The sequence below is a fragment of the Osmerus eperlanus genome, chromosome 28 (genome assembly GCF_963692335.1).
Source record: "Osmerus eperlanus chromosome 28, fOsmEpe2.1, whole genome shotgun sequence".
NCBI lineage: Eukaryota > Metazoa > Chordata > Actinopteri > Osmeriformes > Osmeridae > Osmerus > Osmerus eperlanus.
In genome coordinates this window covers 292,500-319,249 of record NC_085045.1, presented here as the reverse complement: position 1 = coordinate 319,249, position 26,750 = coordinate 292,500, and the positions used below count along the sequence as shown (strand labels likewise).

The 26,750-nt window shown below is 51.8% G+C and overlaps 1 protein-coding gene across 6 annotated transcripts in view; it reads left to right on the top strand.

Annotated features, from left to right (window-relative positions):
- LOC134015040 (tight junction protein ZO-2-like) overlaps nt 1-26,526 on the top strand; it is a 66,045-nt gene extending 39,519 nt beyond the window's left edge. For 4 of the 6 annotated variants that reach the window (XM_062454326.1, XM_062454325.1, XM_062454324.1 and 1 more), the window contains 22 exons: nt 5,961-6,014; nt 6,439-6,563; nt 7,337-7,439; nt 8,279-8,825; nt 9,281-9,384; nt 9,712-9,865; nt 14,475-14,574; nt 15,400-15,509; nt 15,619-15,682; nt 15,876-16,026; nt 17,050-17,158; nt 17,511-17,730; nt 18,295-18,479; nt 18,908-19,003; nt 19,258-19,337; nt 19,552-19,762; nt 20,556-20,656; nt 21,686-21,904; nt 22,892-22,996; nt 23,586-23,993; nt 24,423-24,508; nt 25,147-26,521. In XM_062454326.1, coding sequence (XP_062310310.1) covers nt 5,970-6,014; nt 6,439-6,563; nt 7,337-7,439; nt 8,279-8,825; nt 9,281-9,384; nt 9,712-9,865; nt 14,475-14,574; nt 15,400-15,509; nt 15,619-15,682; nt 15,876-16,026; nt 17,050-17,158; nt 17,511-17,730; nt 18,295-18,479; nt 18,908-19,003; nt 19,258-19,337; nt 19,552-19,762; nt 20,556-20,656; nt 21,686-21,904; nt 22,892-22,996; nt 23,586-23,993; nt 24,423-24,508; nt 25,147-25,312 — 3,489 coding nt within the window. In that variant the 5' untranslated portion in view covers nt 5,961-5,969 and the 3' untranslated portion in view covers nt 25,313-26,521. The other 2 variants (XM_062454323.1, XM_062454329.1) reach the window with 2 other exon arrangements.
- Nucleotides 26,527-26,750: the final 224 nt, after the last annotated feature.

The window sequence follows — 26,750 nt, the reverse complement described above, 5'->3', positions numbered from 1 at the left end:
CATCTTCTCAACTTGGAACTTTTCACTCATGAATAGCGGAAACTGTGTGTGTATAAACATGTAGGGTATCATTATAATTACATAATACAGGGGGGAGCAGCCGATCGCTGTGTGTGTGTCTCTCTGGGCCAATGTCTGATAGAAAGAGCAAGGGGAAGAGAGCGAGAGAAGCAGGGGAGGAGAGGACCAGTGGAGGTCAGACTAGAGAGGGAGAGAGGACCAGGGGAGGTCAGACTAGAGAGGGAGAGAGGGAGAGAGGACCAGGGGAGGTCAGACTAGAGAGGGAGACAGTGGAGGAGGAGGAACTGACAGCGAGGCTTGAGTGCAGCGAGGGTGCTGAGACGATTGTCCGTGAGTCGCTGCTATTTTTAGTCTCCCTCCAGGGGGCGAGGCCTAATCCAACCCGCCTCCAGGGGCTTAGCCAGCCTGATCAAAGAGAGAGAGAGGACCGCCTCGGTCTGTAACCACGGTAGCCGCCGCGTTGCCACCGACGACGACAGGTTGTCACAGAGTGTGACCCTGACCTGAGCAGGAGCCATGCAGATCTGCTCTGGGCTGGACCCCACCCGCCGCTGTGAGGGGGGCAGAGCCGGTGGTTAGAGGGGGGCTCAGAGGGGACAGGGTAGGAGGCCAGCGCCCGGACACAGCATGAACCATCGTCTGGACTGGCTGCCTCTGGGGTGCTGCACAGGCGGCCGGCAATGGCCTCAAACACAGAGCCTGGACGAAGGAGAGGGGGAGAGAAGAGGAGTAGAGAGGGAGAGAGGAGTAGAGAGGGAGAGAGGAGTGTGCAGGCTGGACCTGAGTGGGCTGGGAGACCTGAGGACCAGTGTGGTGCTGATCTACACTCCAGCTGGGAACACCTGTCTGCTCAAACTGGTGGGAGAGATACAGGGAGCGGGGGTAGAGGGAGAGAGTAAGCAGACTCTGATCTCTGCTCTCTCCTTGTAGATCCTTCCTCTCTTCCTCCTCTCCTCCTCTTTCCATTCTCTCCCTCCACTCTTCCTCTCTCCCTCCACTCCTCCTCTCTCCCTCCTCTCTCCCTCCCCTCTCTCTCCTCTCCTCCTCTCTCCCTCCTCTCCTCCTCCCCTCTCCTCTCCTCCTCTCTCCCACTAGTTTGCTGGTTTTGCTCCTTGCTGTCTTGCTATGTGTCCAGTAGCTTCTGTATCTTCAAGCCTAAAGTTGTTTTGGTGTCAATGTCTTCTACCCTCTAACCCTAACCTCTACCTAGCACTACTTATTTGGAAGGCTGCTGTTTAAATGTGAAGGTGTTTTCTGTTACGTGTCTGAAGGTTAATGTGTCTCTCAGAGATCAGAATAACAGCAGAGAGAAGAGTAGGTTAACTTCCAGCTTGTCTGATATTTACATGAAGCACTGGTACCATACGCTCCTGCTAGCGCTAGAAGCTAATGATGAGTGCTACTGCTAACAGCACTGTCAGCAGCACAGTGATAGCTCACAGTGAATAGCTGGCTTTCACCTCAAACCCATTTGTCCTCCCTGTAAATCCCCCAAACAGACCTGATGTTGATCCCCGAGCTGCAAGGTGACTGTGTGAGAAAGGATCCCTGCAGAGGTGGAACTGTTGATGAACGACGTCGAGTCATATGCACCGCTAGGTACTGCCTGGTGTGAAAAAAAATATTGTTCTGTACAGAGAGTGTAGGGAGAGATAGAAAGACTGTCAAGCAGCAGTAACGGGGGGATATGGAGAGAGATAGAGGGGGAGAGAGGGAGGATCAGATGGAGAGAGATAGAGAGAAGGGGAGAGAGGGAGGGGGAGATGGAGAGAGATAGAGAGAAGGGGAGAGAAGGAGGATGTGTGGCTGAAGTTATCAGGAACGAGTGATTCTGCATCAGCTGGAGCTCCACCTGGATCACAAGAGCAGGATGACTACTAGGTTAGGGTGACTACACCAGGGTTAGTGGTGTTGAGATGAGCTGTGGAGGAAAGCTGTTTCATGTGAGTGTGTGTGTGTGTGTGTGTGCCCCTGCTGTGTGATGGAGCAGGGCTGGAGGGAGCTGTGTGATGGAGCAGGGCTGGAGGGAGCTGTGTGATGGAGAAGGGCTGGAGGGAGCTGTGTGATGGAGCAGGGCTGGAGGGAGCTGTGTGATGGAGGAGGGCTGGAGGGAGCTGTGTGATGGAGGAGGGCTGGAGGGAGCTGTGTGATGGAGGAGGGCTGGAGGGAGCTGTGTGATGGAGCAGGGCTGGAGGGAGCTGTGTGATGGAGGAGGGCTGGAGGGAGCTGTGTGATGGAGGAGGGCTGGAGGGAGCTGTGTGATGGAGGAGGGCTGGAGGGAGCTGTGTGATGGAGCAGGGCTGGAGGGAGCTGTGTGATGGAGCAGGGCTGGAGGGAGCTGTGTGATGGAGGAGGGCTGGAGGGAGCTGTGTGATGGAGGAGGGCTGGAGGGAGCTGTGTGATGGAGGAGGGCTGGAGGGAGCTGTGTGATGGAGGAGGGCTGGAGGGAGCTGTGTGATGGAGCAGGGCTGGAGGGAGCTGTGTGATGGAGGAGGGCTGGAGGGAGCTGTGTGATGGAGGAGGGCTGGAGGGAGCTGTGTGATGGAGCAGGGCTGGAGGGAGCTGTGTGATGGAGGAGGGCTGGAGGGAGCTGTGTGATGGAGGAGGGCTGGAGGGAGCTGTGTGATGGAGGAGGGCTGGAGGGAGCTGTGTGATGGAGCAGGGCTGGAGGAGAACAGCTCTCAGGGTTGCAGCTTTGCTTCACCAGGTAGCAGAGAGAGAGTGTGAGTGTGTGTGTGTGTGTGTGTGTGATCTTTAAGAATGCTGAGTCTGAGTTTGGGATAGCGCGCTGATGCACCTTGTGCCACTCTGAGTCTGTATCTTTGAAGTTATAATGTGTGTTTGAGGTGTTAGTGTTACGGGGAACTGTAAATGAGGTTTGCAGCTTGTGGATGCAGAGAACATCTTATCTCCTGGCAGGCTTGATGTCGGTCTGACCCACTTATGACCAGTCTTCTTAGCTGTTAATGTTTGTTGCTGCTTGTATGTATGTGTGTGTGTGTGTTTACGTACATGTGTGTATGTGTTTACGTGTGTGTGTAGGTATGTGTGTGTATGTGTTTACGTGTGTGTGTACGTACATGTGTGTGTAGGTATGTGTGTGTATGTGTTTACGTGTGCGTGTACGTACATGTGTGTGTAGGTATGTGTGTGTATGTGTTTACGTGTGTGTGTAGGTATGTGTGTGTGCGCCCCTCCCTCCTTCAGAGCAGCAGGTTTTTGGGTCAGTGCTCGTGGGAGCAGAGCTCCTCTAGCTGAGAGACTTTAAGTGCAGCAGTGGATGCCAGCATTGTAGACACACACATACACACACGTACACACACACAACGTACACACACACACACATGCCGCTTTACCTTGTAAAGCTGTCAGAAGGATAAACAGACCAGTATTCAAGAAGCTCCACCCTCATCATGTGACCTGGGGAAGCTCCACCCTCATCATGTGACCTGGGGAAGCTCCACCCTCATCATGTGACCTGGGGAAGCTCCACCCTCATCATGTGACCTGGGGAAGCTCCACCCTCATCATGTGACCTGGGGAAGCTCCACCCTCATCATGTGACCTGGGGAAGCTCCACCCTCATCATGTGACCTGGGGAAGCTCCACCCTCATCATGTGACCTGGGGAAGCTCCACCCTCATCATGTGACCTGGGGAAGCTCCACCCTCATCATGTGACCTGGGGAAGCTCCACCCTCATCATGTGACCTGGGGAAGCTCCACCCTCATCATGTGACCTGGGGAAGCTCCACCCTCATCATGTGACCTGGGGAAGCTCCACCCTCATCATGTGACCTGGGGAAGCTCCACCCTCATCATGTGACCTGGGGAAGCTCCACCCTCATCATGTGACCTGGGGAAGCTCCACCCTCATCATGTGACCTGGGGAAGCTCCACCCTCATCATGTGACCTGGGGAAGCTCCACCCTCATCATGTGACCTGGGGAAGCTCCACCCTCATCATGTGACCTGGGGAAGCTCCACCCTCATCATGTGACCTGGGGAAGCTCCACCCTCATCATGTGACCTGGGGAAGCTCCACCCTCATCATGTGACCTGGGGAAGCTCCACCCTCATCATGTGACCTGGGGAAGCTCCACCCTCATCATGTGACCTGGGGAAGCTCCACCCTCATCATGTGACCTGGGGAAGCTCCACCCTCATCATGTGACCTGGGGAAGCTCCACCCTCATCATGTGACCTGGGGAAGCTCCACCCTCATCATGTGACCTGGGGAAGCTCCACCCTCATCATGTGACCTGGGGAAGCTCCACCCTCATCATGTGACCTGGGGAAGCTCCACCCTCATCATGTGACCTGGGGATTGAACATGATTGTTGTTGTTACTTGACAACCCTGTACACTGTAAACCGTACAACACAGTCTGTGTGTGTGTAACCCTTACCACGATGGAGGTCCTACAGAATGTATGTTTGTGTGTGTGTGTGTCTGGGTAAACGTGTGTGTGTCTGGGTAAACGTGTGTGTGTCTGGGTAAACGTGTGTGTGTCTGGGTAAACGTGTGTGTGTCTGGGTAAACGTGTGTGTGTCTGGGTAAACGTGTGTGTGTCTGGGTAAACGTGTGTGTGTCTGGGTAAACGTGTGTGTGTCTGGGTAAACGTGTGTGTGTCTGGGTAAACGTGTGTGTGTCTGGGTAAACGTGTGTGTGTCTGGGTAAACGTGTGTGTGTCTGGGTAAACGTGTGTGTGTCTGGGTAAACGTGTGTGTGTGTACGCTGATAAGGTTCAGATCTAAATCCTGTTTACCTTTAGTAGGATGAGCTGAAGGTTTAACTGTCTTAGAGCCTGGAGCCTCTCTGAGCTGATAGGTCCTCTATCCAGCCTGGCTCCACCCCCACCATCCAGGAAGTGTTTCCATGCCAACCACATCCCAGAGAGGGATGAGTTAGTGTGCTCTTGGTGCTTTCTATTTTCAGTCAGCTGCTGCAGAACTGTTTTTCTGTGTGTGTTTGTGTGTGTGCGTTTGTGCACTTGCTTGTGCAAAGGAATGAAACACACTAGCTTCAGGTCAGGTATGCAGCCTCTGTGTAGAAAGGGTCAGTGGCCAGGGTCCAGCTGGTGGAGGTGGTGTAGGTGGAGGTGATGGTGGTGTAGGTGGAGGTGATGGTGGTGTAGGTGGAGGTGGAGGTGATGGTGGTGTAGGTGGAGGTGATGGTGGTGGAGGTGGAGGTGATGGTGGTGTAGGTGGAGGTGATGGTGGTGGAGGTGGAGGTGATGGTGGTGTAGGTGTAGGTCAGGGGTGGGGAATCTTTTTTCTGCCAAGGGCCATTTGGATATTTATAAAATCATTCGGGGGCCGTACAGTATTATCAACTTAAGAATGTGCCTGCTATATTTGGTCAAAGATTGAATTAACTCACCCCTAATGTGATGGCTGGAACTGCTTCTCTTTGGTGAGGTTTGTGATGTTAGCTGGCATGGATGCAGCCTGCTTTGACAAGGGGTGCAACGAACATTTCTTGGGGGGTATCATGATTACGGAAAGGGATTGTATTATTTTTTTTATTGCTACCATTTTTGAGACTGCTTATCGGTCTGAGTGTTAATCAGGCGCGGAGCCATACGTTGTAAACATTCGGAGCTTAGCCCAAACCAACAACGTATTCTGGGTTTCATGTGCTAGAAAGGAATTCCACACTTAATGCGAGCGTCATTTTTTGGTACATTGGTACGCAACGCTGCGCGCCTCCACGGTCCTCCTCCACATATTAAAATAGTGCTGCTGCCAACAAATAATGCACCTAATAATATGGTTCCTGCAGTGCCATGGCGGGCCGGACCAAATGATTTTGCGGGCATGTCCGGCCCGCGGGCATACGCGGACGTGCCCTACCCCTGGTGTAGGTGGAGGTGGTGGAGGTGGAGGTGATGGTGGTGTACGTGGAGGAAGTTTTAACCCACGGTGTCTCTCCCCTCAGAGCTCAGGAATGGAGGAGACTGTCTGGGAGCAGTACACTGTGACTCTACAGAGGGTGAGTTCAACCCTCTATTCTCTCCCCTAAACTCCTTCTCTCTTCTACCCCAACTATTTTCTCCCTCTCTTCTCTCTCTCTCTTTGTGTGATAATGTATCTCTCTCTCTCCCTTCTCCATCCCTCTGCATCTTTGCATCTATGTGTGGTGTGTGTGACTGTCAGGAGAATGAGCGTTAAAGAGCAGGTGACATAAACATCTGTCTGTCCTTCCTTCTCTATACATATCTTACCCCTCAACACAACTCCCTCTCTCCCTCACTCTCTCCCTCTCTCCCTCCCTCTCTCTCTCTCTCCCCCTCCCTCCCTCCCTCCCTCCCTCCCTCGCTCCCTCCCTCCCTCGCTCCCTCGCTCCCTCGCTCTCTCCTCCCTCTCCCTCTCCCTCTCTCTCTCTCTCCTCCCTCTCCATATCTCCATCTCATTAGGATGCCAAGATGGGTTTTGGAATTGCCGTGTCGGGGGGGCGGGACAACCCCAATGTGGACAGCGGAGAGACGTCCATCATCGTGTCTGACGTCCTGCAGGGAGGCCCCGCCGACGGCCTGCTGTTGTTAGTCCTCATCCAACCACATCAAGCCATATCCTGCCACATCCACGTTATGAGGAAACATCCTGCCACATCCACGTTATTAGGAAACATCCTGCCCCATCCACGTTATTAGGAAACATCCTGCCACATCCACGTTATTAGGAAACATCCTGCCACATCCATGTTATGAGGAAACATCCTGCCACATCCACGTTATTAGGAAGCATCCTGCCACATCCATGTTATGAGGAAACATCCTGCCCCATCCACGTTATTAGGAAACATCCTGCCACATCCATGTTATGAGGAAACATCCTGCCACATCCACGTTATTAGGAAGCATCCTGCCACATCCATGTTATGAGGAAACATCCTGCCACATCCACGTTATTAGGAAGCATCCTGCCACATCCATGTTATGAGGAAACATCCTGCCACATCCACGTTATTAGGAAGCATCCTGCCACATCCACGTTATTAGGAAACATCCTGCCCCATCCACGTTATTAGGAAGCATCCTGCCACATCCACGTTATTAGGAGGAAGCATCCTGCCACATCCACGTTATTAGGAGGAAACATCCTTCCCCATCCACGTTATTAGGAAACATCCTGCCACATCCACGTTGTTAGGAAGCATCCTGCCACATCCACGTTGTTAGGAAACATCCTGCCATATCTACATCAGAACACATGCAGTAACACCTCACATACCTTATTCACACAAGTTTATGTCACATGAAAATGCGTGAGGCAATAATCTTTATGAATGAAAGTTTCCTTCCCCTCCTCCAGTGAGAGCGACCGGGTCATCCAGGTCAACACCATCCTCATGGACAACGTGCCTCATTCCTTCGCTGTGCAGCAGCTGCGTAAATGTGGGAAGGTCGCAAAGATAGTGAGTACCCTGATCCCTGACCCTGACCCTGGCCTTAACCCTGACCCCTGACCCTGTCCATAACCCTGACCCCTGACCCCGTCCATAACCCTGACCCCTGAGCCTGGCCATAACCCTGACCCCTGACCCTGGCCTTAACCCTGACCCCTGACCCGGCTATAACCCTGACCCCTGAGCCTGGCCATAACCCTGATCCCTGACCCTGGCCTTAACCCTGACCCCTGACCCGGCTATAACCCTGACCCCTGAGCCTGGCCATGACCCTGACCCTGGCCATAACCCTGACCCGGACACAGCGCTGGTGAACACTACAGGAGGCTGCTAGTCTGGATGTTGTCATGGTGACAATAGAGCCTACAGGAGGCTGCTAGTCTTGATGTTGTCATGGTGACAGTGGAGGGCACAGGGAACAGCTGCACAGTCACACAAACACAGCCTGCTTATTTGTGCATTTAAATGTGTGCGTGCGCTTGCTTTGTTTTCATGTGTGTGTGTTGGGTTTGATCTGATGTGTTTGTTTGTGAAGAAAGATCAGGTGAGAGTGTGTGTGTGCGTGTGTGTGAGAGAGATAGAGAAAGAGTGACTTAGTACATGCTCTAATCTCTTGGGTTCAGTGAAACACGTGTTATCTAACCCAGTGCTCCAGTGTAGGGCAGAATATCTCTGTATTAGGCTGAGCCCATTCAAATGGGATGTTCCTGCTAGTTGACTAGTTGGAACATTACCCACAGTGGTTCCGTGCAGTAAAATACAATAAAAGTATGCTCTGTAATTTGGGAAAATAACACTTACTCAACCTTTATTTAAGTTGTGTTTGTGTGTGTGTGTGTGTGTGACAGACAGTGAAGAGACCAAGGAAGGTTTCTCTCCACTCCTTGAAGCAGCCTCCGTCTCCAGACCCGTCTACCCGTTACTATGACTCTGACGCCCCCTGGCCCCAGGACAACGGGGGCCCCGGGTTCCCCCGCCCCCGTGACCACACCCCCGACAACAAGACCCACCTGGAACCCGAGTATCACGCGCGCGATTATGACCGTAACCGTGGGCGGAGCCGGGGGCGGAGCCAGGAGAGGGCATCGCCCAGCCCGGATGGCCGGCGTGACGGGAGCCGGGGGCGGAGCTTGGACCGTGAGCCGAGCGGCCCAGAGAGGCCCCGGTATCCAGGGGAACGGGGGCGCAGCGGGGAGAGGGGGGGGGGCTATGGCCGGGGGGACAGCTACGAGCGTGGGGGAGGAGGAGGGGGGAGGTACAGCCCCGACACGCCCAGGATGGCGAGGGGGAGGAGCCAGGATCAGGACCCTGAGTCTGGGAGGACCGCGCCCCGCGGCCTGGAGCCTCTGGAGAAACCTCTCAACGTCCTGCTGGTCAAGAACCGCCCCAACGAAGGTACCGCCTAACCCTAACCCCCCCACCCGCCCTTCCTCTTTGTGTCACTTTACACCTTTTATCATAGGGCAGACACTTTGATCCATAGCAATGTAGAAACAGGGCAGACAGTTTTGACTGTATTTCCATGGTCAGAGTCAAGGTCTGTTTTCACCAGTTCTCTGTTCTAAATATAATGACACTGATCAGACAAAGACAGTGCAGACTGAAGGGCTGGAAGGATTTTGTTTGGTTACCTCCACAGTTGTCATGAGTCTTAATGTGTACGCTTGCGTTTGTGTGTGTGTGTGTGTGTGTGTGTGTGTGTGTGTGTGCGTGTGTGTGTGTGTGTGTGTGTGTGTGTGTGTATCCGTGTGTGTGTGTGTGTGTGTATCCGTGTGTGTGTGTGTGTGTGTGTGTGTATCCGTGTGTGTGTGTGTGTGTATCCGTGTGTGTGTGTGTGTGTGTGTGTGTAGAGTACGGTCTGAGGCTGGGGAGTCAGATCTTCATTAAGGAGATGAGCAGCACCGGCCTGGCTGCCAGGGACGGCAGCCTGCAGGAGGGAGACATCATCCTTAAGGTCAGTTACTCTGACCTTGGACCTTGAGGATTGTTACACTGTATCATTGTAACATTGCAACTCTTTTGACTATACCACTGTAACACTGAAACACTGTAACAATGTAGCTGTAGAACTGTAGCACAATGTCTCTGACTGGAACACTGGAACACGATGTGCTGACTGGAACACAGGAACACTGGAACACGATGTGTCTGACTGGAACACTGGAACACGATGTGTCTGACTAGAACACGATGTGTCTGACTGGAACACGATGTGTCTGACTAGAACACGATGTGTCTGACTGGAACACGATGTGTCTGACTGGAACACTGTCCCCCCCAGATAAACGGCACAGTGACAGAGAACCTGTCCCTGAGCGATGCGGGCCGGCTGATCGAGCGATCCCGGGGGAAGCTGCAGCTGGTGGTGCAGAGAGACCACCGCCAGGTCCTGGTGCGAATCCCCCCGCTGCTCGACTCCGACTCCGAGCCTGACGGTGAGTCATGTGACCCGGCCAATAACAGTAGTGTGTAGTTGCCATAGAGATGGGGCGGTTTCCCACACACATGTTACCAGGAACCTTTTATTAGAGCATATTGATAGGTTTAGGGTTAGCTGTCTGACCCTGAGAAATTATTTATTCAATTTTGGGGGTTTGATGTGTCTTGGAAACCAGCCTGTACTGTAGCTGTGTGGTCAGAGTACAGTTCATGGCAGTGTGGATGCTAGAAGGTCCATTAACAGTCATTCATGTCATCAGACATATCCAATGGCATTATTTCAACATTCCTAGAGAGGACTCTGGCCTGACCAGGCCGGCAGACCCACATCTGTTGGGAGGGCTTGAACATGGAAACCCACATTTTGGCAACTGCTGGCTGACGTGAACAATGCATACATCCTACACACACACACACTCACCCTACACACACACCCTACACACACACCCTACACACACCCACTCACCCTACACACACACACTCACCCTACACACACACATACTCACCCTACACACTCACCCTACACACACACATACTCACCCTACACACACACACTCACCCTACACACACACCATACACACACTCACCCTACACACACACACACACACACACACACAGTCAAACACACAAACGGAGAGCCGTCACAGTAAAGGCGTTGCGTCCTTGGGTTAGGGTTAGTTCCCTCCTCTCTAACCCCTAACCCTTGGTGAAGCGTTGATATTAATAACCAGCCTGTAAGTGAGGACTGTTCTCCAAGCTGCCTAGACAAGAACATAGCATTTTAACTACAAAAAGAGATTTCTTCCACCGTACGAAAAGAGAAATCCTTTTTTGTGTTCTCTCTTCCAGATAAAATGTCATACTTTTAGATGAAGGACCCCCAAGACATGCTGTGTGCTTGCTTGGTCTTAAAGCTGCAACCACATGGAAAGCTCGCACAGCTTTGTTTTTGCTATAGCTTAACATTTTTAATACTTTTCCTAAACCAATAAAGTATTTTAATCACTTTATTTTGTATTGTGTGATTTTTATACCCAGACTAAGTTGAATAATGCCAGTGGAACAACTATTTTAATGAACTTAGAATAACATTTTATCTTGATGGTGGGGTAAATGCTACTTTAGATCATGTTGTGTGTAGTAAGATCATGTTGTGTGTAGTAAGATCATGTTGTGTGTAGTAAGATCATGTTGTGCAGAAAGAGCCTGACATTCTCCTGAGCACAGAAAGTTGCATGAGACCAACGTGAGTAAGATGACATCATAACATAGTAACACACTGTTATTAACCTACGTCTGTGTTTAACAGGTTTTTAATATTCCTCAGGCTCAGGGTTCCTACATTGCCACTGTCCCCTACTGACTCATGACAATGTATTTCAATTAAATCTGTTGAAACCTGATCCCATGACTTGTATGACCTCACTTCCTGCTAAGAAGGTCATCGTGAGGGCTCACCCCTCTCTTTCTTTTCTGAGAGCCCCATTTGTAAGAAGTCATTTCAGGCCCCCTATTGGTTCAGCGGGAATAGAGGGCCTGAGGGCAGTGGAGGATTTGAGCGAGAAAAAGTTTCTCCCTCCCTCCTCCTCTTCCTACATCCCAACTCATCATCCAGACTATCTAGATGAGATTCATGTGTGTGATCAGAGGGAAATTATTAAAACCCTCTCTTTCACCCATTACTCCACGGAGTTCCCTCCAGCCTCACCCCCCGCCTGGCAGCCTGTGCAGCCTGTGCAGCCTGGCAGCCTGTGCAGCCTGTGCAGCCTGTGCAGCCTGGCAGCCTGTGCAGCCTGTGCAGCCTGTGCAGCCTGGCAGCCTGTGCAGCCTGTGCAGCCTGTGCAGCCTGTGCAGCCTGTGCAGCCTGTGCAGCCTGGCAGCCTGTGCAGCCTGTGCAGCCTGTGCAGCCTGGCAGCCTGTGCAGCCTGTGCAGCCTGTGCAGCCTGTGCAGCCTGGCAGCCTGTGCAGCCTGGCAGCCTGTGCAGCCTGTGCAGCCTGGCAGCCTGTGCAGCCTGGCAGCCTGTGCAGCCTGTGCAGCCTGTGCAGCCTGGCAGCCTGTGCAGCCTGGCAGCCTGTGCCAACACTCTGATTAAGGAGACAGGAACGATGTGGAGAGAGAGAGAGAGAGAGAGAGAGAGAGAGAGAGAGACAGAGAGAGGGAGAGGGAGAGAGAGAGAGAGAGAGAGAGAGAGAGAGAGAGAGAGAGAGAGAGAGAGAGAGAGAGAGAGAGAGAGAGAGAGAGAGAGAGAGAGAGAGAGAGAGAGAGAGAGAGAGAGAGAGAGAGAGAGAGAGAGAGAGAGAGAGAGAGAGAGAGAGAGAGAGAGAGAGAGAGAGAGAGAGAGAGAGAGAGAGAGAGAGAGAGAGAGAGAGAGAGAGAGAGAGAGATTGCAGAGATTGCAGGGTACATAGTGTTCTGTACAACACCAGTCAACTCAAAACATGACATCAAACAGACCTCCAGTCCAACATGTACACACACACATAGTAACACACATTCATATACACACCCGTTCACACATGCACAGCCCTAATCCTATGTGCCCTCTGTGCTGTGACCTTCCTATTGTCTGATGTTATTATACTTCATCCACCCTCCCCTGCAAGTACTGTCTCTCTCTGAAACCCCACAGCAACCCTAACCCTAACCCACAGCAATAAACCTCATCCATCCTTTAGTACTGAGAATTACTTGCAAATGGAAATCTTATGTGAATATATACGTATGCCTGCCTGTCTGTCTGTCAGCATGTGTAGCATGTTAACCCACAAGGAAGCATTCACAGAAGCACCACTCAGCAAACCACCCTCCCTCTCTACCCCTCACCCCTTATCAGTTCATCTCTATCCATCTCTCTCTCTGTCTCTACCTCCCTCCTCTCTCCTTCCTCGCCCAGTCTCCCTCCCTCCTCCAGGAGCTGGTTACCCCTATTCTGGGTCTAGAGTTCTGCAGTGTTCTTGGTCTAGAGCTCTGCAGTGCTCTGGGTCTCTGCAGTGTTGTGGGTCTAGAGTTCTGCAGTGTTCTTGGTCTAGAGCTCTGCAGTGCTCTGGGTCTCTGCAGTGTTGTGGGTCTAGAGTTCTGCAGTGTTCTTGGTCTAGAGCTCTGCAGTGCTCTGGGTCTCTGCAGTGTTGTGGGTCTAGAGTTCTGCAGTGTTCTTGGTCTAGAGCTCTGCAGTGTTCTGGGTCTCTGCAGTGTTCTGGGTCTAGAGCTCTGAAGTGTTCTGGGTCTCTGCAGTGTTCTGGGTCTAGAGTTCTGCAGGGTTCTGGGTCTAGAATTCTGTAGTGTTCTGGGTCTCTGCAGTGTTCTGGGTCTAGAGCTCTGCAGTGTTCTGGGTGTCTGCAGTGTTCTGGGTCTAGAGTTCTGCAGTGTTCTGGGTCCAGAGTTCTGCAGTGTTCTGGGTCTAGAGCTCTGCAGTGTTTTAGGTCTCTGCAGTGTTCTGGGTCTAGAGCTCTGCAGTGTTCTGGGTGTCTGCAGTGTTCTGGGTCTAGAGCTCTGCAGTGTTCTGGGTGTCTGCAGTGTTCTGGGTCTAGAGCTCTGCAGTGTTCTTGGTCTAGAGTTCTGCAGGGTTCTGGGTCCAGAGCTCTGCAGTGTTCTAGGTCTCTGCAGTGTTCTTGGTCTAGAGCTCTTCAGTGTTCTGGGTCTAGAGCTCTGCAGTGTTCTGGGTCTGGAGTTCTGCAGTGTTCTGGGTCCAGAGTTCTGCAGTGTTCTGGGTCTAGAGCTCTGCAGTGTTCTAGGTCTCTGCAGTGTTCTGGGTCTAGAGCTCTGCAGTGTTCTGGGTCTAGAGCTCTGCAGTGTTCTAGGTCTCTGCAGTGTTCTTGGTCTAGAGCTCTGCGGTGTTCTGGGTCTAGAGCTCTGCAGTGTTCTGGGTCTGGAGTTCTGCAGTGTTCTGGGTCCAGAGTTCTGCAGTGTTCTGGGTCTAGAGCTCTGCAGTGTTCTAGGTCTCTGCAGTGTTCTGGGTCTAGAGCTCTGCAGTGTTCCAAACGTGCGTCTCTGGAGCTCTAACTGAGCTGTAGCTGTCTGCAGCCTGGCACTGCTGTGTCCTGCAGTGCAGCCCTGTTCCCTCTCACTCAATGCTTTATGGGTTCTCTCAGTTTTGATGTCTGTTTCTTATTCCTTTCCTTCCCTCACCCCCCTCTCTCACTCCCTCCCTCCCCTCCTTCGCTCTTCTCCTCCCCGTCTTCTTTGCTGATTGACTGTCTGTTAGAGAGCCGCTAGTCTACATTTCTAATGTCTCAGTCCTACATGTCATACTTTATCAGCTTGGTGAAAATACTAACTGTATTAGTGTACTACTTCCACAGCCGTTAACTGTGTACTGTCTGTGGAATTGGTATGCTAGTATCAGAGGGTAATCTGTAGGGCTTTGGGACCCAAATGGTCTTCCTCCTCACTGTCACAAGGTGGTTGGGTTTCTGGGATAACCAATCAGGTACCGTCGTTATGTGGTGACTCAAATGGTGAAGGTGGTGGTTTAAACTGCTTTGTGTCTCTAACCTCTTTCTCTGTTCCTCCCCTTCTATCTCCCTCTTTCCCTCCTTCACCCTCCCTCCTCTCCTTATATCTCTTTCCCTCTATCTCTCTCCCCCCTCCCTCCTTCTGTCTCGTAGAGATGTCAGAGATGGAGTCCCTACGCTCCTACTCCCCCGAGACAGACAGGAGGCAGTCTGACCTGTCCTCCCACTCCTCCAACGAGAGAGACCTCACCAGGTGAGAGGGAGAGAGAGACCTCATCAGGTTAGAGGGGGAAAGAGACCTCACCAGGTGAGAGGGAGAGAGAGACCTCACCAGGTGAGAGGGAGACAGAGACCTCACCAGGTGAGGGGGAGAGAGAGACCTCACCAGGTGAGGGGGAGAGAGACCTCACCAGGTGAGAGGGAGAGAGAGACCTCACCAGGTGAGAGGGGGAGAGAGACCTCACCAGGTGAGAGGGAGAGAGAGACCTCACCAGGTGAGAGGGAGACAGAGACCTCACCAGGTGAGAGGGAGAGAGAGACCTCACCAGGTGAGGGGGAGAGAGACCTCACCAGGTGAGAGGGGGAGAGAGACCTCACCAGGTGAGAGGGAGAGAGAGACCTCACCAGGTGAGAGGGGGAGAGAGACCTCACCAGGTGAGAGGGGGACTGGGTGGTGAAAGGTAGAGGGGAGGACTGATGAGTGAAGGGAGATCTGGGGGGTATTCCATCAACGTCGCTAACGAAAGCTGCACGAAAAATCCTTGCTTAGGTAAACGTCAAATTAGACTTAAGCCTCAAGCGTTTTCACTAAAGTTCTGTTCCACTAACAAGCAAAGCTCATTTTTTATTTAGCTCAACTTTTAGCCTGACACGGAGCAGGCTAGTTCAGAGGTATAAGTTACCTTGGTTACTTAGCTAGAACTAGAATAAGCCACTTTAATGGAACGGAACTCTCGCTTAAGTAAGCCTGGCTTTCCCTTAATATACGTTGATGGAACAACCCCCTGGTTCTGTTTAAATGTTGTTTATTTACAGTTAGAGTTATGGTTAGTGTTAATGTGCCTGGCTGTATTGGCAGGGAGGATGGCCAGCGAGGGCCACTCTCTGCACCTGCCTCCCCCTTCAGGGTGCCCCCCACCCCCTCTGCTCAGCTGGACCAAGGGCCTCCACACTCCGACCTGCCCCCAGGTACCCACCATGCACCTGGAGTATGCCACCTTCTGCCGTGAGGTAGAGGCAGGACTTTACTGTCTCTTCTTTCACACCGTGGTCCTTCATCTGCTTGTGTCTTTTATAGCTGCTGTAACAACCACTCCTAAGATCCTGCTGCGGCCCAGCCCTGAAGATGAGGAGATTTATGGGTGAGTCTCCTCCCATCCTCTCTCCTCCTCTCCTCCTCCTTTCTCCTCCTCACATCATCTCTCCTTCCCTGGAATCACAGAGGTACAGCATGATAGATGAGCATATCATATTGTATACTCCTTAATATTATAGTAACCCATTACAGGTCCTTCTGTCTCTTGTTTTCTCTCCCCTCCCTCCCTCCTCCCGCAGGGCTAACACAGTGATGGTGAGCTTCCAGAAGGGAGACAGTGTGGGTCTGAGGCTGGCAGGAGGGAATGATGTGGGGATCTTCATCGCTGGCGTCCAGGAGGGCAGCCCTGCTGAGGAGGAGGGCCTCCGCACCGGAGACCAGATCATGAAGGTTCCTAACCCTAACCTCTATAGACCAGATCATGAAGGTTCCTAACCCTAACCTCTATAGACCAGATCATGAAGGTTCCTAACCCTAACCTCTATAGACCAGATCATGAAGGTTCCTAACCCTAACCTCTATAGACCAGATCATGAAGGTTCCTAACCCTAACCTCTATAGACCAGATCATGAAGGTTCCTAACCCTAACCTCTATAGACCAGATCATGAAGGTTCCTAACCCTAACCTCTATAGACCAGATCATGAAGGTTCCTAACCCTAACCTCTATAGACCAGATCACGAAGGTTCCTAACCCTAACCTCTATAGACCAGATCACGAAGGTTCCTAACCCTAACCTCTATAGACCAGATCATGAAGGTTCCTAACCCTAACCTCTATAGACCAGATCATGAAGGTTCCTAACCCTAACCTCTATAGACCAGATCATGAAGGTTCCTAACCCTAACCTCTATAGACCAGATCATGAAGGTTCCTAACCCTAACCTCTATAGACCAGATCATGAAGGTTCCTAACCCTAACCTCTATAGACCAGATCATGAAGGTTCCTAACCCTAACCTCTATAGACCAGATCATGAAGGTTCCTAACCCTAACCTCTATAGACCAGATCATGAAGGTTCCTAACCCTAACCTCTATAGACCAGATCATGAAGGTTCCTAACCCTAACCTCTATAGACCAGATCATGAAGGTTCCTAACCCTAACCTCTATAGACCAGATCATGAAGGTTCCTAACCCTAACCTCTATAGACCAGATCATGAAGGTTCCTAACCCTAACCTCTATAGACCAGATCATGAAGGTTCCTAACCCTAACCTCTATAGACCAGATCATGAAGGTTCCTAACCCTAACCTCTATAGACCAGATCATGAAGGTTCCTAACCCTAACCTCTATAGACCAGATCATGAAGGTTCCTAACCCTAACCTCTATAGACCAGATCATGAAGGTTCCTAACCCTACCCTAGTTAGTCAGGGTTAATTAGTGATGTGTTGTGGTGGTGTTGCAGGTGAACCAGGTGGACTTCAGGGGCGTGGTGAGGGAGGAGGCGGTCCTGTTCCTGCTGGAGATCCCTAGAGGAGAGAGCGTCACCATCCTGGCCCAGAGCAAACCAGAGGGTGAGGCTCTGCTCTACTGGATTGTGTTCTACTCTAGTCTAGCTGTCCTCTGTGTTCTTACTGCACATTACTAAAGCACTGGAGGTCTAACTTCTGGCCCAACACACACACACACACACCAGCAGTAGAACACACACACACACACACCAGCAGTAGAACACACACACACATTGACAGGAGGCAGTCGGTCTGGAAAAGGAGGACTGATCTCTACTGTCACAAACACTCCAACACCTCTTCAGGGTTATGGAGGTATAGTGTCTACCTCTGCCTACAACATACCCAGCAGACCTTACTTTCACACTAGCATGATGAAACATATGTTGTCCCCTCCGTCCCTCTGCTCCTCCAGTGTACAGAGACATCCTGGTGTCAGGGCGAGGGGACTCCTTCTTCATCAGGACACACTTTGAGTACGAGAAGGAGGTTCCTCAGAGCCTGGCGTTCCCCCGCGGGGAGGTCTTCAAGGTGCTGGACACGCTGTATGACGGCAAGCTGGGCAGCTGGCTGGCCATTCGCATGGGCAAGGACAACCAGCTGCTGGAGAAGGGCATCATCCCCAACAAGAGCAGGTGGGACACATGGCAGGTTGCCATGGGGAGCAGGCTAGCATGGAGAACTAGCATGGAGAGCTAGCATGGAGAGCTAGCATGGAGAACTAGCATGGAGAACTAGCATGGAGAGCAGGCTAGCATGGAGAACTAGCATGGAGAGCTAGCATGGAGAACTAGCATGGAGAGCTAGCATGGAGAGCAGGCTAGCATGGAGAACTAGCATGGAGAGCTAGCATGGAGAACTAGCATGGAGAGCAGGCTAGCATGGAGAACTAGCATGGAGAGCTAGCATGGAGAACTAGCATGGAGAGTTAGCATGGAGAGCTAGCATGGAGAGCTAGCATGGAGAGCAGGCTAGCATGGAGAGCTAGCATGGAGAACTAGCATGGAGAGCTAGCATGGAGAGCTAGCATGGAGAACTAGCATGGAGAGCTGGACTGGACAACTAGCCTGATACACACATACAGGCACACATACACATACCCTCTCCCTTTATCTCTCTCTGAGATGTATATGTGACATGTTCCTATCTCTTCCTCTCTCCCCTCTCTCTCCTCTCTCCTCCCTCCTCCCTCCTCCCAGGGCAGACCAGATGGCCAGTGTCCAGAGTTCCCAGAGGGGCGGGGTTTCTGACCGGGCAGATTTCTGGCGTCTGCGGGGTCAGAGGGCGGCAAAGAGGAAGGACCTGAGGAAGAGCAGGGAGGATGTCAGCGCCGTCACCGTGGCAACGCGCTTCCCCGCCTATGAGAGGGTGGTGTTGCGAGAAGGTGGGCTGCAGTGTGTGTGTGTGCGTGCGTGCGTGAGTGTGAGTGTGCGTGTGAGTGTGAGTGTGCGTGTGTGTGTGTGCGTAATCTGAGAGAGAGGGAGGAAGTGAGGAGGGGAGGAGAGGTGGGACTAGCAAAGAAGGAAAAGAGAGAAAAAGACGAGGGAGAAAGTGAGGTACCTTACACACACACACACACACCACACACACACCACACACACACACACACACACGCCGTTGCAGGCCAGTGTGTGATGGAGCTTGACAGAAGACCCAGACAGCTAAAAGCTAACAGAGGGTACTTTACCTTATTGATTAAAGCATTAGCAGCTGGAGTAGCCTTACAAACACACACACTCCAGGCAGACACTACCACTGTGCTATACCTATCCATCCATCCTTTGAAACATCAAGTGTGTGTGTGTTCTACAGCTGGTTTCAGGCGTCCTGTTGTGCTGTTTGGACCCATCGCTGATGCAGCCAATGAAAAGCTGGCTACTGAACTGCCGGACCAGTTTGTCATTGCCAGTGAGTACAGAGATGGAGTGTGTGTGTTTCCTGTAAGTACAGAGATGGAGTGTGTGTGTGTCCCGTAAGTACAGAGATGGAGTGTGTGTGTCTCGTAAGTACAGAGATGGAGTGTGTGTGTGTCCCGTAAGTACAGAGATGGAGTGTGTGTGTGTCCCGTAAGTACAGAGATGGAGTGTGTGTGTGTCCCGTAAGTACAGAGATGGAGTGTGTGTTAGTGTGTAAGCTGTGTTCCTGACCTCTGACCTCCCCAGAGACGGAGCCTAAGGACGCTGGCTCAGAGAAATCCTCCGGGGTGGTGAGACTCAACACCATCAGACAGATCATAGAGCAGGTACACACACACACACACATATCACACACACATATCACACACACCACACACACACCACATGCACACACACACTGACATACATACAAAGTTGACCAAATCCCTTCATTAGACAAACAGGCCATGTCACTGACAGCCTCAGCATGACAACAGAGGACATAAGAACACTTGCCTACAGGACTGCACATGGTGACCTCACCCCCCCTCCCCCTCCCAGGACAAGCACGCTCTGCTGGATGTGACGCCCAGGGCAGTGGACACTCTGAACTACAGCCAATGGTACCCCATCGTGGTGTTCTTCAGCCCAGACAGCCGGCAGGGTGTGAAGACCCTCCGCCAGAGGCTGCTGCCCGCATCCAGCCGCAGCTCTCGCAAGCTGTACGAGCAGGGAGTCAAGCTGAGGAAGACCTGCAGTCACCTGTTCACTGGTACACACACACACACAGGGAGTCAAGCTGAGGAAGACCTGCAGTCACCTGTTCACTGGTACACACACACACACAGGGAGTCAAGCTGAGGAAGACCTGCAGTCACCTGTTCACTGGTACACACACACACACACACACACACACACACACACACACACACAGGGAGTCAAGCTGAGGAAGACCTAGGTGTCACCTGTTCACTGGTACACACACACACACACACACACACAGGGAGTCAAGCTGAGGAAGACCTGCAGTCACCTGTTCACTGGTACACACACACACACACACACAGGGAGTCAAGCTGAGGAAGACCTGCAGTCACCTGTTCACTGGTACACACACACACACACACACAGGGAGTCAAGCTGAGGAAGACCTGTAGTCACCTGTTCACTGGTACACACACACACACACACACACAGGGAGTCAAGCTGAGGAAGACCTGTAGTCACCTGTTCACTGGTACACACACACACACACACACACACACACAGGGAGTCAAGCTGAGGAAGACCTGCAGTCACCTGTTCACTGGTACACACACACACACACACACACAGGGAGTCAAGCTGAGGAAGACCTGTAGTCACCTGTTCACTGGTACACACACACACACACACACAGGGAGTCAAGCTGAGGAAGACCTGCAGTCACCTGTTCACTGGTACACACACACACAGACACACACACACACACACACGCAGCAGTTAGATAGATCCACAATACTAAAACTCACCATCTCTCTTCTTCCTTCATCCTCCATCATCCTCTCCCTCTCTCTCCCCCACAGCCACTATAGAGCTGAACTCCAGCAATGATGCCTGGTACGGCAGTGTGAAAGACTGTATCAGGCAGCAACAGACTCAGGCAGTCTGGGTGTCTGAGGGCAAGGTAACACTCACACACACACTTTCACACACACTCTCTCACACACACACTCTCTCACACACACACTCTCTCTCACACACATTCAGGCAGTCTGGGTAGCAAGGTAACACACTCTCACACACACACACACACACTCTCTCACACACACACACACACACTCTCTCACACACACTTTCACACACACTCTCTCACACACACATGCACACAGCAAAACTACACTTCTCTTCTGTAGCTGTTAGGGTTATCCAGTATCCAGTGCTCTCTTCTGTAGCTGTGAGGGTTATCCAGTATCTCTTCTGTAGCTGTGAGGGTTATCCAGTATCCAGTGCTCTCTTCTGTAGCTGTTAGGGTTAGGGTTATCCAGTATCCAGTGCTCTCTTCTGTAGCTGTGAGGGTTATCCAGTATCCAGTGCTGTCTTCTGTAGCTGTTAGGGTTATCCAGTATCCAGTGCTCTCTTCTGTAGCTGTGAGGGTTATTCAGTATCCAGTGCTCTCTTCTGTAGCTGTTAGGGTTAGGGTTATCAAGTATCCAGTGCTCTCTTCTGTAACTGTTAGGGTTATCGAGTTCTGTCTTCTGTAGCTGTAGGGTTAGGGTTATCCAGTATCCAGTGCTCTCTTCTGTAGAACACACTTCTTACACTCTTTCTAACTTTGTCTATATTCTACATTATATTCATATTAGTATGTAGAGTTTCCACAATATATTCATATTAATAGTGCAGTAACATTAGTATATAGTTTGTATAATATGTTTGTATTAGTATTTATAGTTTGTAGTTGTGAGTGACATCATGCTCCAGTTGGTCACCATGGCAGCAGGGTCCTGTACTTCCTGAGTAGCATCAGTAGCTACTGGGCATGCTCAGTGTGTTTTTCAGCCTTCTACTGGGCATGCTCAGTGTGTTCTCCTCCTACCAGCTCTACAGCTTGGCTCTTTTCTTTCTTTTCTTTTCTGTTTCCTGTTTCCTGCTTCCTGTTTCCTGCTTCCTGCTTCCTGTCTGTACACCAAGATCCATCATGTGTCTCTTCTAGCTGGAGGGGATGGAGACTGAGCTGGATCTCCCTGAGGACCGCATGTCCTACCTGTCGGCCATGTCAGCTGACTACCTGAGCATGGACAGCCGGCTGGCAAGCGACTACGACGACACGGCGGATGAGGGCGGGGCTTACACCGATAACGAGCTGGACACAGAGCTGGCCGAGCAGGTGTCGGCCATCAGCCGTTCCTCAGAGCCCGTCCTGGCTGAAGAGGTCAGAACACACACACACACATATATATATATATCGATGTGTAAAGGATCCAGCGTGTCAGTGTCTGCCTGCAGCAGTACTGCAGCCCTGCCCTGCTGTCTGGTGTTGGAACCATCCAGGGGAAACAGAGACTTTATGTTGTGCTAGCATGTGGTAAAATGTGTGCGTGTGTGTGTGTGTGTGTGTGTTGGGTGTAGGGGTAGGGGTAGGGGTTTATAACCACAACTCACAACTAACTGCACGCCCTGTCAACCCGCCCCAGCCTGTTTCCTAGCAACCTGCATGTGACATGTTGCCATGGCAAGGGTTATCGCCGTATTCGCTGTATACTCTCAGTTCCAAATAACCAGCTGTTAGTGAAATAATAGTATTTTATTCTGAATTTTATATTCCTGTGATATGACAAATGTTGACCCCATCTTGACCCCAGACCCATGTTCATGGCCAACATGTTAGCATTATACATGCTAGTGGAAGTGTAAATGGTCAGCCTTATACATGCTAATGGAAGTGTAAATGTTAGCATTATTCATGCTAATGGAAGTGTAAATGTTAGCATTATACATGCTAGTGGAAGGGTAAATGTTAGCATTATTCATGCTAATGGAAGTGTAAATGTTGGCATTATACATGCTAGTGGAAGGGTAAATGTTAGCATTATACATGCTAGTGGAAGGGTAAATGTTAGCATTATACATGCTAGTGGAAGGGTAAATGTTAGCATTATACATGCTAGTGGAAGTGTAAAGGACATTCTACAAATGTCATTTGAATACTCCACACCACAAGAACTAACTCGGGAGTCAACCAAGAGAACCCTCCCGCCATGTTCCCCGCACGGCCCCCTGGCTGCAGCCTGCATGGGACCACCCCGTCCTGCTCCCTGCCCTCTGACTGTCCTGTGTCTGTGTGCGTGAGTGTGCATGCGTGCTGTGTGTGCGTGTGTGGGTGTGTGTGTGTGCGTGCTGTGTGTGCGTGTGTGTGTAGATCCTACGGAGGAGCAGTCCAGAGATCCAAGGTCGTATCAGGAGGGTGGGCAGCAGGGAGGTCATCAGCAACACCAGCCCGCCGCTCACACACACTCCCTCCAAGGTGACACACACACACTCACACTCCCTCCAAGGTGACACACACACTCACACTCCCTCCAAGGTGACACACACACACTCCCTCCAAGGTGACACACACACAACTTTAGCTTTAACTTTAGCTTTATGGCTGTACATGAACCATTGTCTACATATTATTTCATACTTCTGCCTCCACCCCACTCCACACACACACAAACACCCCCCCCTCCACCTCCCACATGCACGCACTCCCACTGTTGATCTTGTTCTGGAGCTACAGGCTGAAGAGGGCTGGTCTGGAGAAGCCACGCCCAGCACAGCTCAGACTCCTCCCACAGCAGCTCACTGGAGCAGACGGTACCTCCCCACCTAGAACTGCTCCCTCTGTGGTGGTAGAGGCCCCCCTGTACTCTGCTAGTCCCAGCCAGGCTGGGGGTCCAGGGTTGTCCTCCTGGGGGTGATGGTTTGGTAACTCTGCTGCTCTGTTAGCTGCTTCAACTAGGAGGTAGAATCTCCAGCCACTGGAGTATTACAGTCCAGCCTTTGATTATACTTTACTTGTTTTAATCAATCGCTACATGTCCCCCCCGGTCCCCCGTCCCCCTCCATAGGTGAAGCTGGTGTTTAGGGACGATGTGGGTGTCGCCCCTTCTTCGCGGGGGGCGGTCCCTTCTTACGAAGCCCCACCCACCACCCGTTGCTTTGACTCCCACTCCAGAAGCCCCAGCGACCTGGCTCCGCCCCTCCGCTCCGCCTCCACGCTCCTCAATTCCTTTGGCAAGCCCCGCACCCTGGGGACCCCACCCCCTCCCGTGGCGCTCAAGCCCTCCTTCCGGTCCCAGCAGGACACGCCCCCCGGCGGGCCCCCCGTCCTCACAGCGCCCCCCAGGGGTCTGGAGGACGTGCAGGATGACCCCTCCCTCACCTCTTTCCTGGGGAAGATCAAGGCCTTCGAGAAGATGGACCACTTTGCACGCGCCCAGAGGGTTCTGGAGCTGCAGGAGGCACAGAACGCCAGGGTAGGAGTGTGTGTGTGTTTCTGTAGGCGTGAGTGTGTTTCTGAAGGTGTGAGTGTGTTTCTGTAGATGTGAGTGTGTTTCTGTAGGTGTGAGTGTGTTTCTGTAGGTGTGAGTGTGTTTCTGTAGGTGTGAGTGTGTTTCTGAAGGTGTGAGTGTGTTTCTGTAGGTGTGAGTGTGTTTCTGTAGGTGTGAGTGTATTTCTGTAGGTGTGTCTGTGCGTCTCTCTTTGGTAAATCAACCTGATCCAGAGTCAGTTATTGAGCTAATTTAGCTTTTTCCTATTTCAAGGCTGCTGTTGTGTAAAATCTACTGTATTACCTCTGCTTTCCCTCACTGTATAACTGTTTCATTACTTGAACTCTGGAGTTTCCTCTAGGATGTGTAGAGCAGAATGTTGAGCAGAATGTTGATCTGGTGTGTGTGTGTCAGTTGGAGATCTCCCAGAAGCACCCTGACATCTACGCAGTCCCCCTGAAGACCCCCCGCCTGGAGCAAGGGAGACCCCAGCCTATAGGGTAGGAGAGGAGTAAGGGAGGAGGAGGAGGAAGGGGGGGAGGAGGAGGAGGGGGAGGAGGGGGGGAGGAGGAGGAGAGGGAGGAGTGGGAGGAGGAGGTGGAGAGGGAGGAGGGGGAGGAGGAGGAGGGGGAGGGGGAGGGGGAGGAGGAGGAGGAGAGGGAGGAGTGGGAGGAGGAGGGGGAGGTGGAGAGGGAGGAGGGGGAGGAGGAGAAGGAGGCGGAGTAGGGGGAGGAGGAGGGAGAGGGGGAGGAGGGAGAGGGAGGAGGGGGAGGAGGAGAAGGAGGTGGAGTAGGGGGAGGAGGAGGGAGAGGGAGGAAGGGGAGGAGGGGTAGGAGGAGGGAGAGGGCGGAGGAGGAGGAGAGGAGGAGGAGGAGGAGGGAGGGGGAGGAGGGGGAGGAGAGGGAGGAGGGGGAGGGGGAGGGGGAGGAGGAGGGAGAGGGAGGAGGGGGAGGAGAAGGAGGTGGAGTAGGGGGAGGAGGAGGGCCTCAGTCCCTGTGTCCTCTTCCTGCCTTCATATGTATACATATATTCATACATATATTCTAGACTGTATATCAAATATAAATATCATATCATCATATTTATCATCAGAATTTGTTTTATAGCAGTGTACTCATGAGTTTGTCTGTGTGCTCAGGTCCAGCTCTTGTCCTGAGCCACAGGCCCCGCCCTCCAAGGTGTTGTGCTCTGGCAGCCGCTCGTTCTACAGCGAGGAGGAGGAGGAGGAAGAAGAGTACCGCCGCCAGCTGGCAGAGCACACCAAGCGCAGCTACAACCAGCAGTACCAGGATACGGAACTGTAGGGGCTAGGCAGCACACAGACACTATGCTGTGCCCTCTTCTGATTGGCTGGCTCGCTCTTCAGACACACCTCCCTGCGCATACACTCATCATTCCTTGGGCCCTGCCACACCTCCTTACCTGGCCACGCCCCTTAAGCCTGCACCAATCAGCTGCTGACTTGGAAGCCCTTCCTGCTTTACGTTTCTCAAACTATCTTGTTTTATTTTTTTATATTTTTGCTTCAAAGAAGTCTAGAACCAATTGTAGCTGTCCGTGAGGATATAACTTCAGTCTTCTGGAACTGTTTTTCTTCCTGTTCTGTCAAGGATGCGACTGTTCCTGGTCCTCGTTCTAATTACTGTACGTTCAGCTGAACTGTGTGAACGCATCAGGAAGCCACTTGTTTTCTTCTTGCCTCTATGCAAATCATTTCAGTTTGTGCAACTGAAAACCTGCCACGAAACTTTGTCTTTGATCCATGAAAAACCTTAAACTTCTCTCTCACATACACACACCTGCGAGTGCTGTCAACTTTTCACTCCCTTCTTTGCTCCTCTCCTTTTTATATATCCCACCTGGCCAGCTCTCTGGAGCTGTTTGAGAAGGTCACCTATATTATATATATTCTATATCTACTGTTAAGTGTTTATAGTCCTCAAACTCTGCATTCCTTCCTATATGATAATGCGTGTGTATACATACAGTATCTATCTATATCTATCTATATATATATATATATACACACAGAGAGGTGTTCTATATAATACACTGGAATTTGTAACATTTTTTTGAAGTGCCTTTTACTTTATGATTACATGAGGTTTGGGGAAACCAAAACACTTTGAAATCCTATCTGGCCCCTACCCCCACTTGTTCCTCCCCTGCCCTCCTCCCCCTCTCTCTCTGTCTCCTTGGATACCTGCTGCTCTCCAGCTCAGAGGGAACCAGAGACACCAAGACCTTAATACTGTCCTTAATACAATGAGTACTGGTATCAGTCACTCCACACACACTCACACACACACACACTCTCAGGTGACCCATCTTGTGGTGTTCCCCAGACACCCCTCTGATGAGACGTCTCAGGGTGGAGGAACAGCAGAGGGCGGGTGGAGGAACAGCAGTGAGGGGGTGTGTGTGTGAGGTGTGTGTGCGTAAGGTGTGTTTGTGTGTGAGGGAGTGTGTAAGGGTGATTGAGGGTGTGTGTGTGAAGTGTGTGTGTGTAAGGTGTGTGATGGTGTGTGTGGGGGGGTGTAAGGTGTGTGATGGTGTGTGTAAGGTGTGTGATGGTGTGTGAGGGGGGGCGTGTAAGGTGTGCGGGTGTGTGTAAGGTGTGTGATGGTGTGTGAGGGGGGGTGTAAGGTGTGTGTGTGAGGGGCTGTGAGGGGGGGGTGTAAGGTGTGTGAGGGGGTGTGAGGGGGGGGTGTAAGGTGTGTGTGTGAGGGGGTGTGAGGGGGG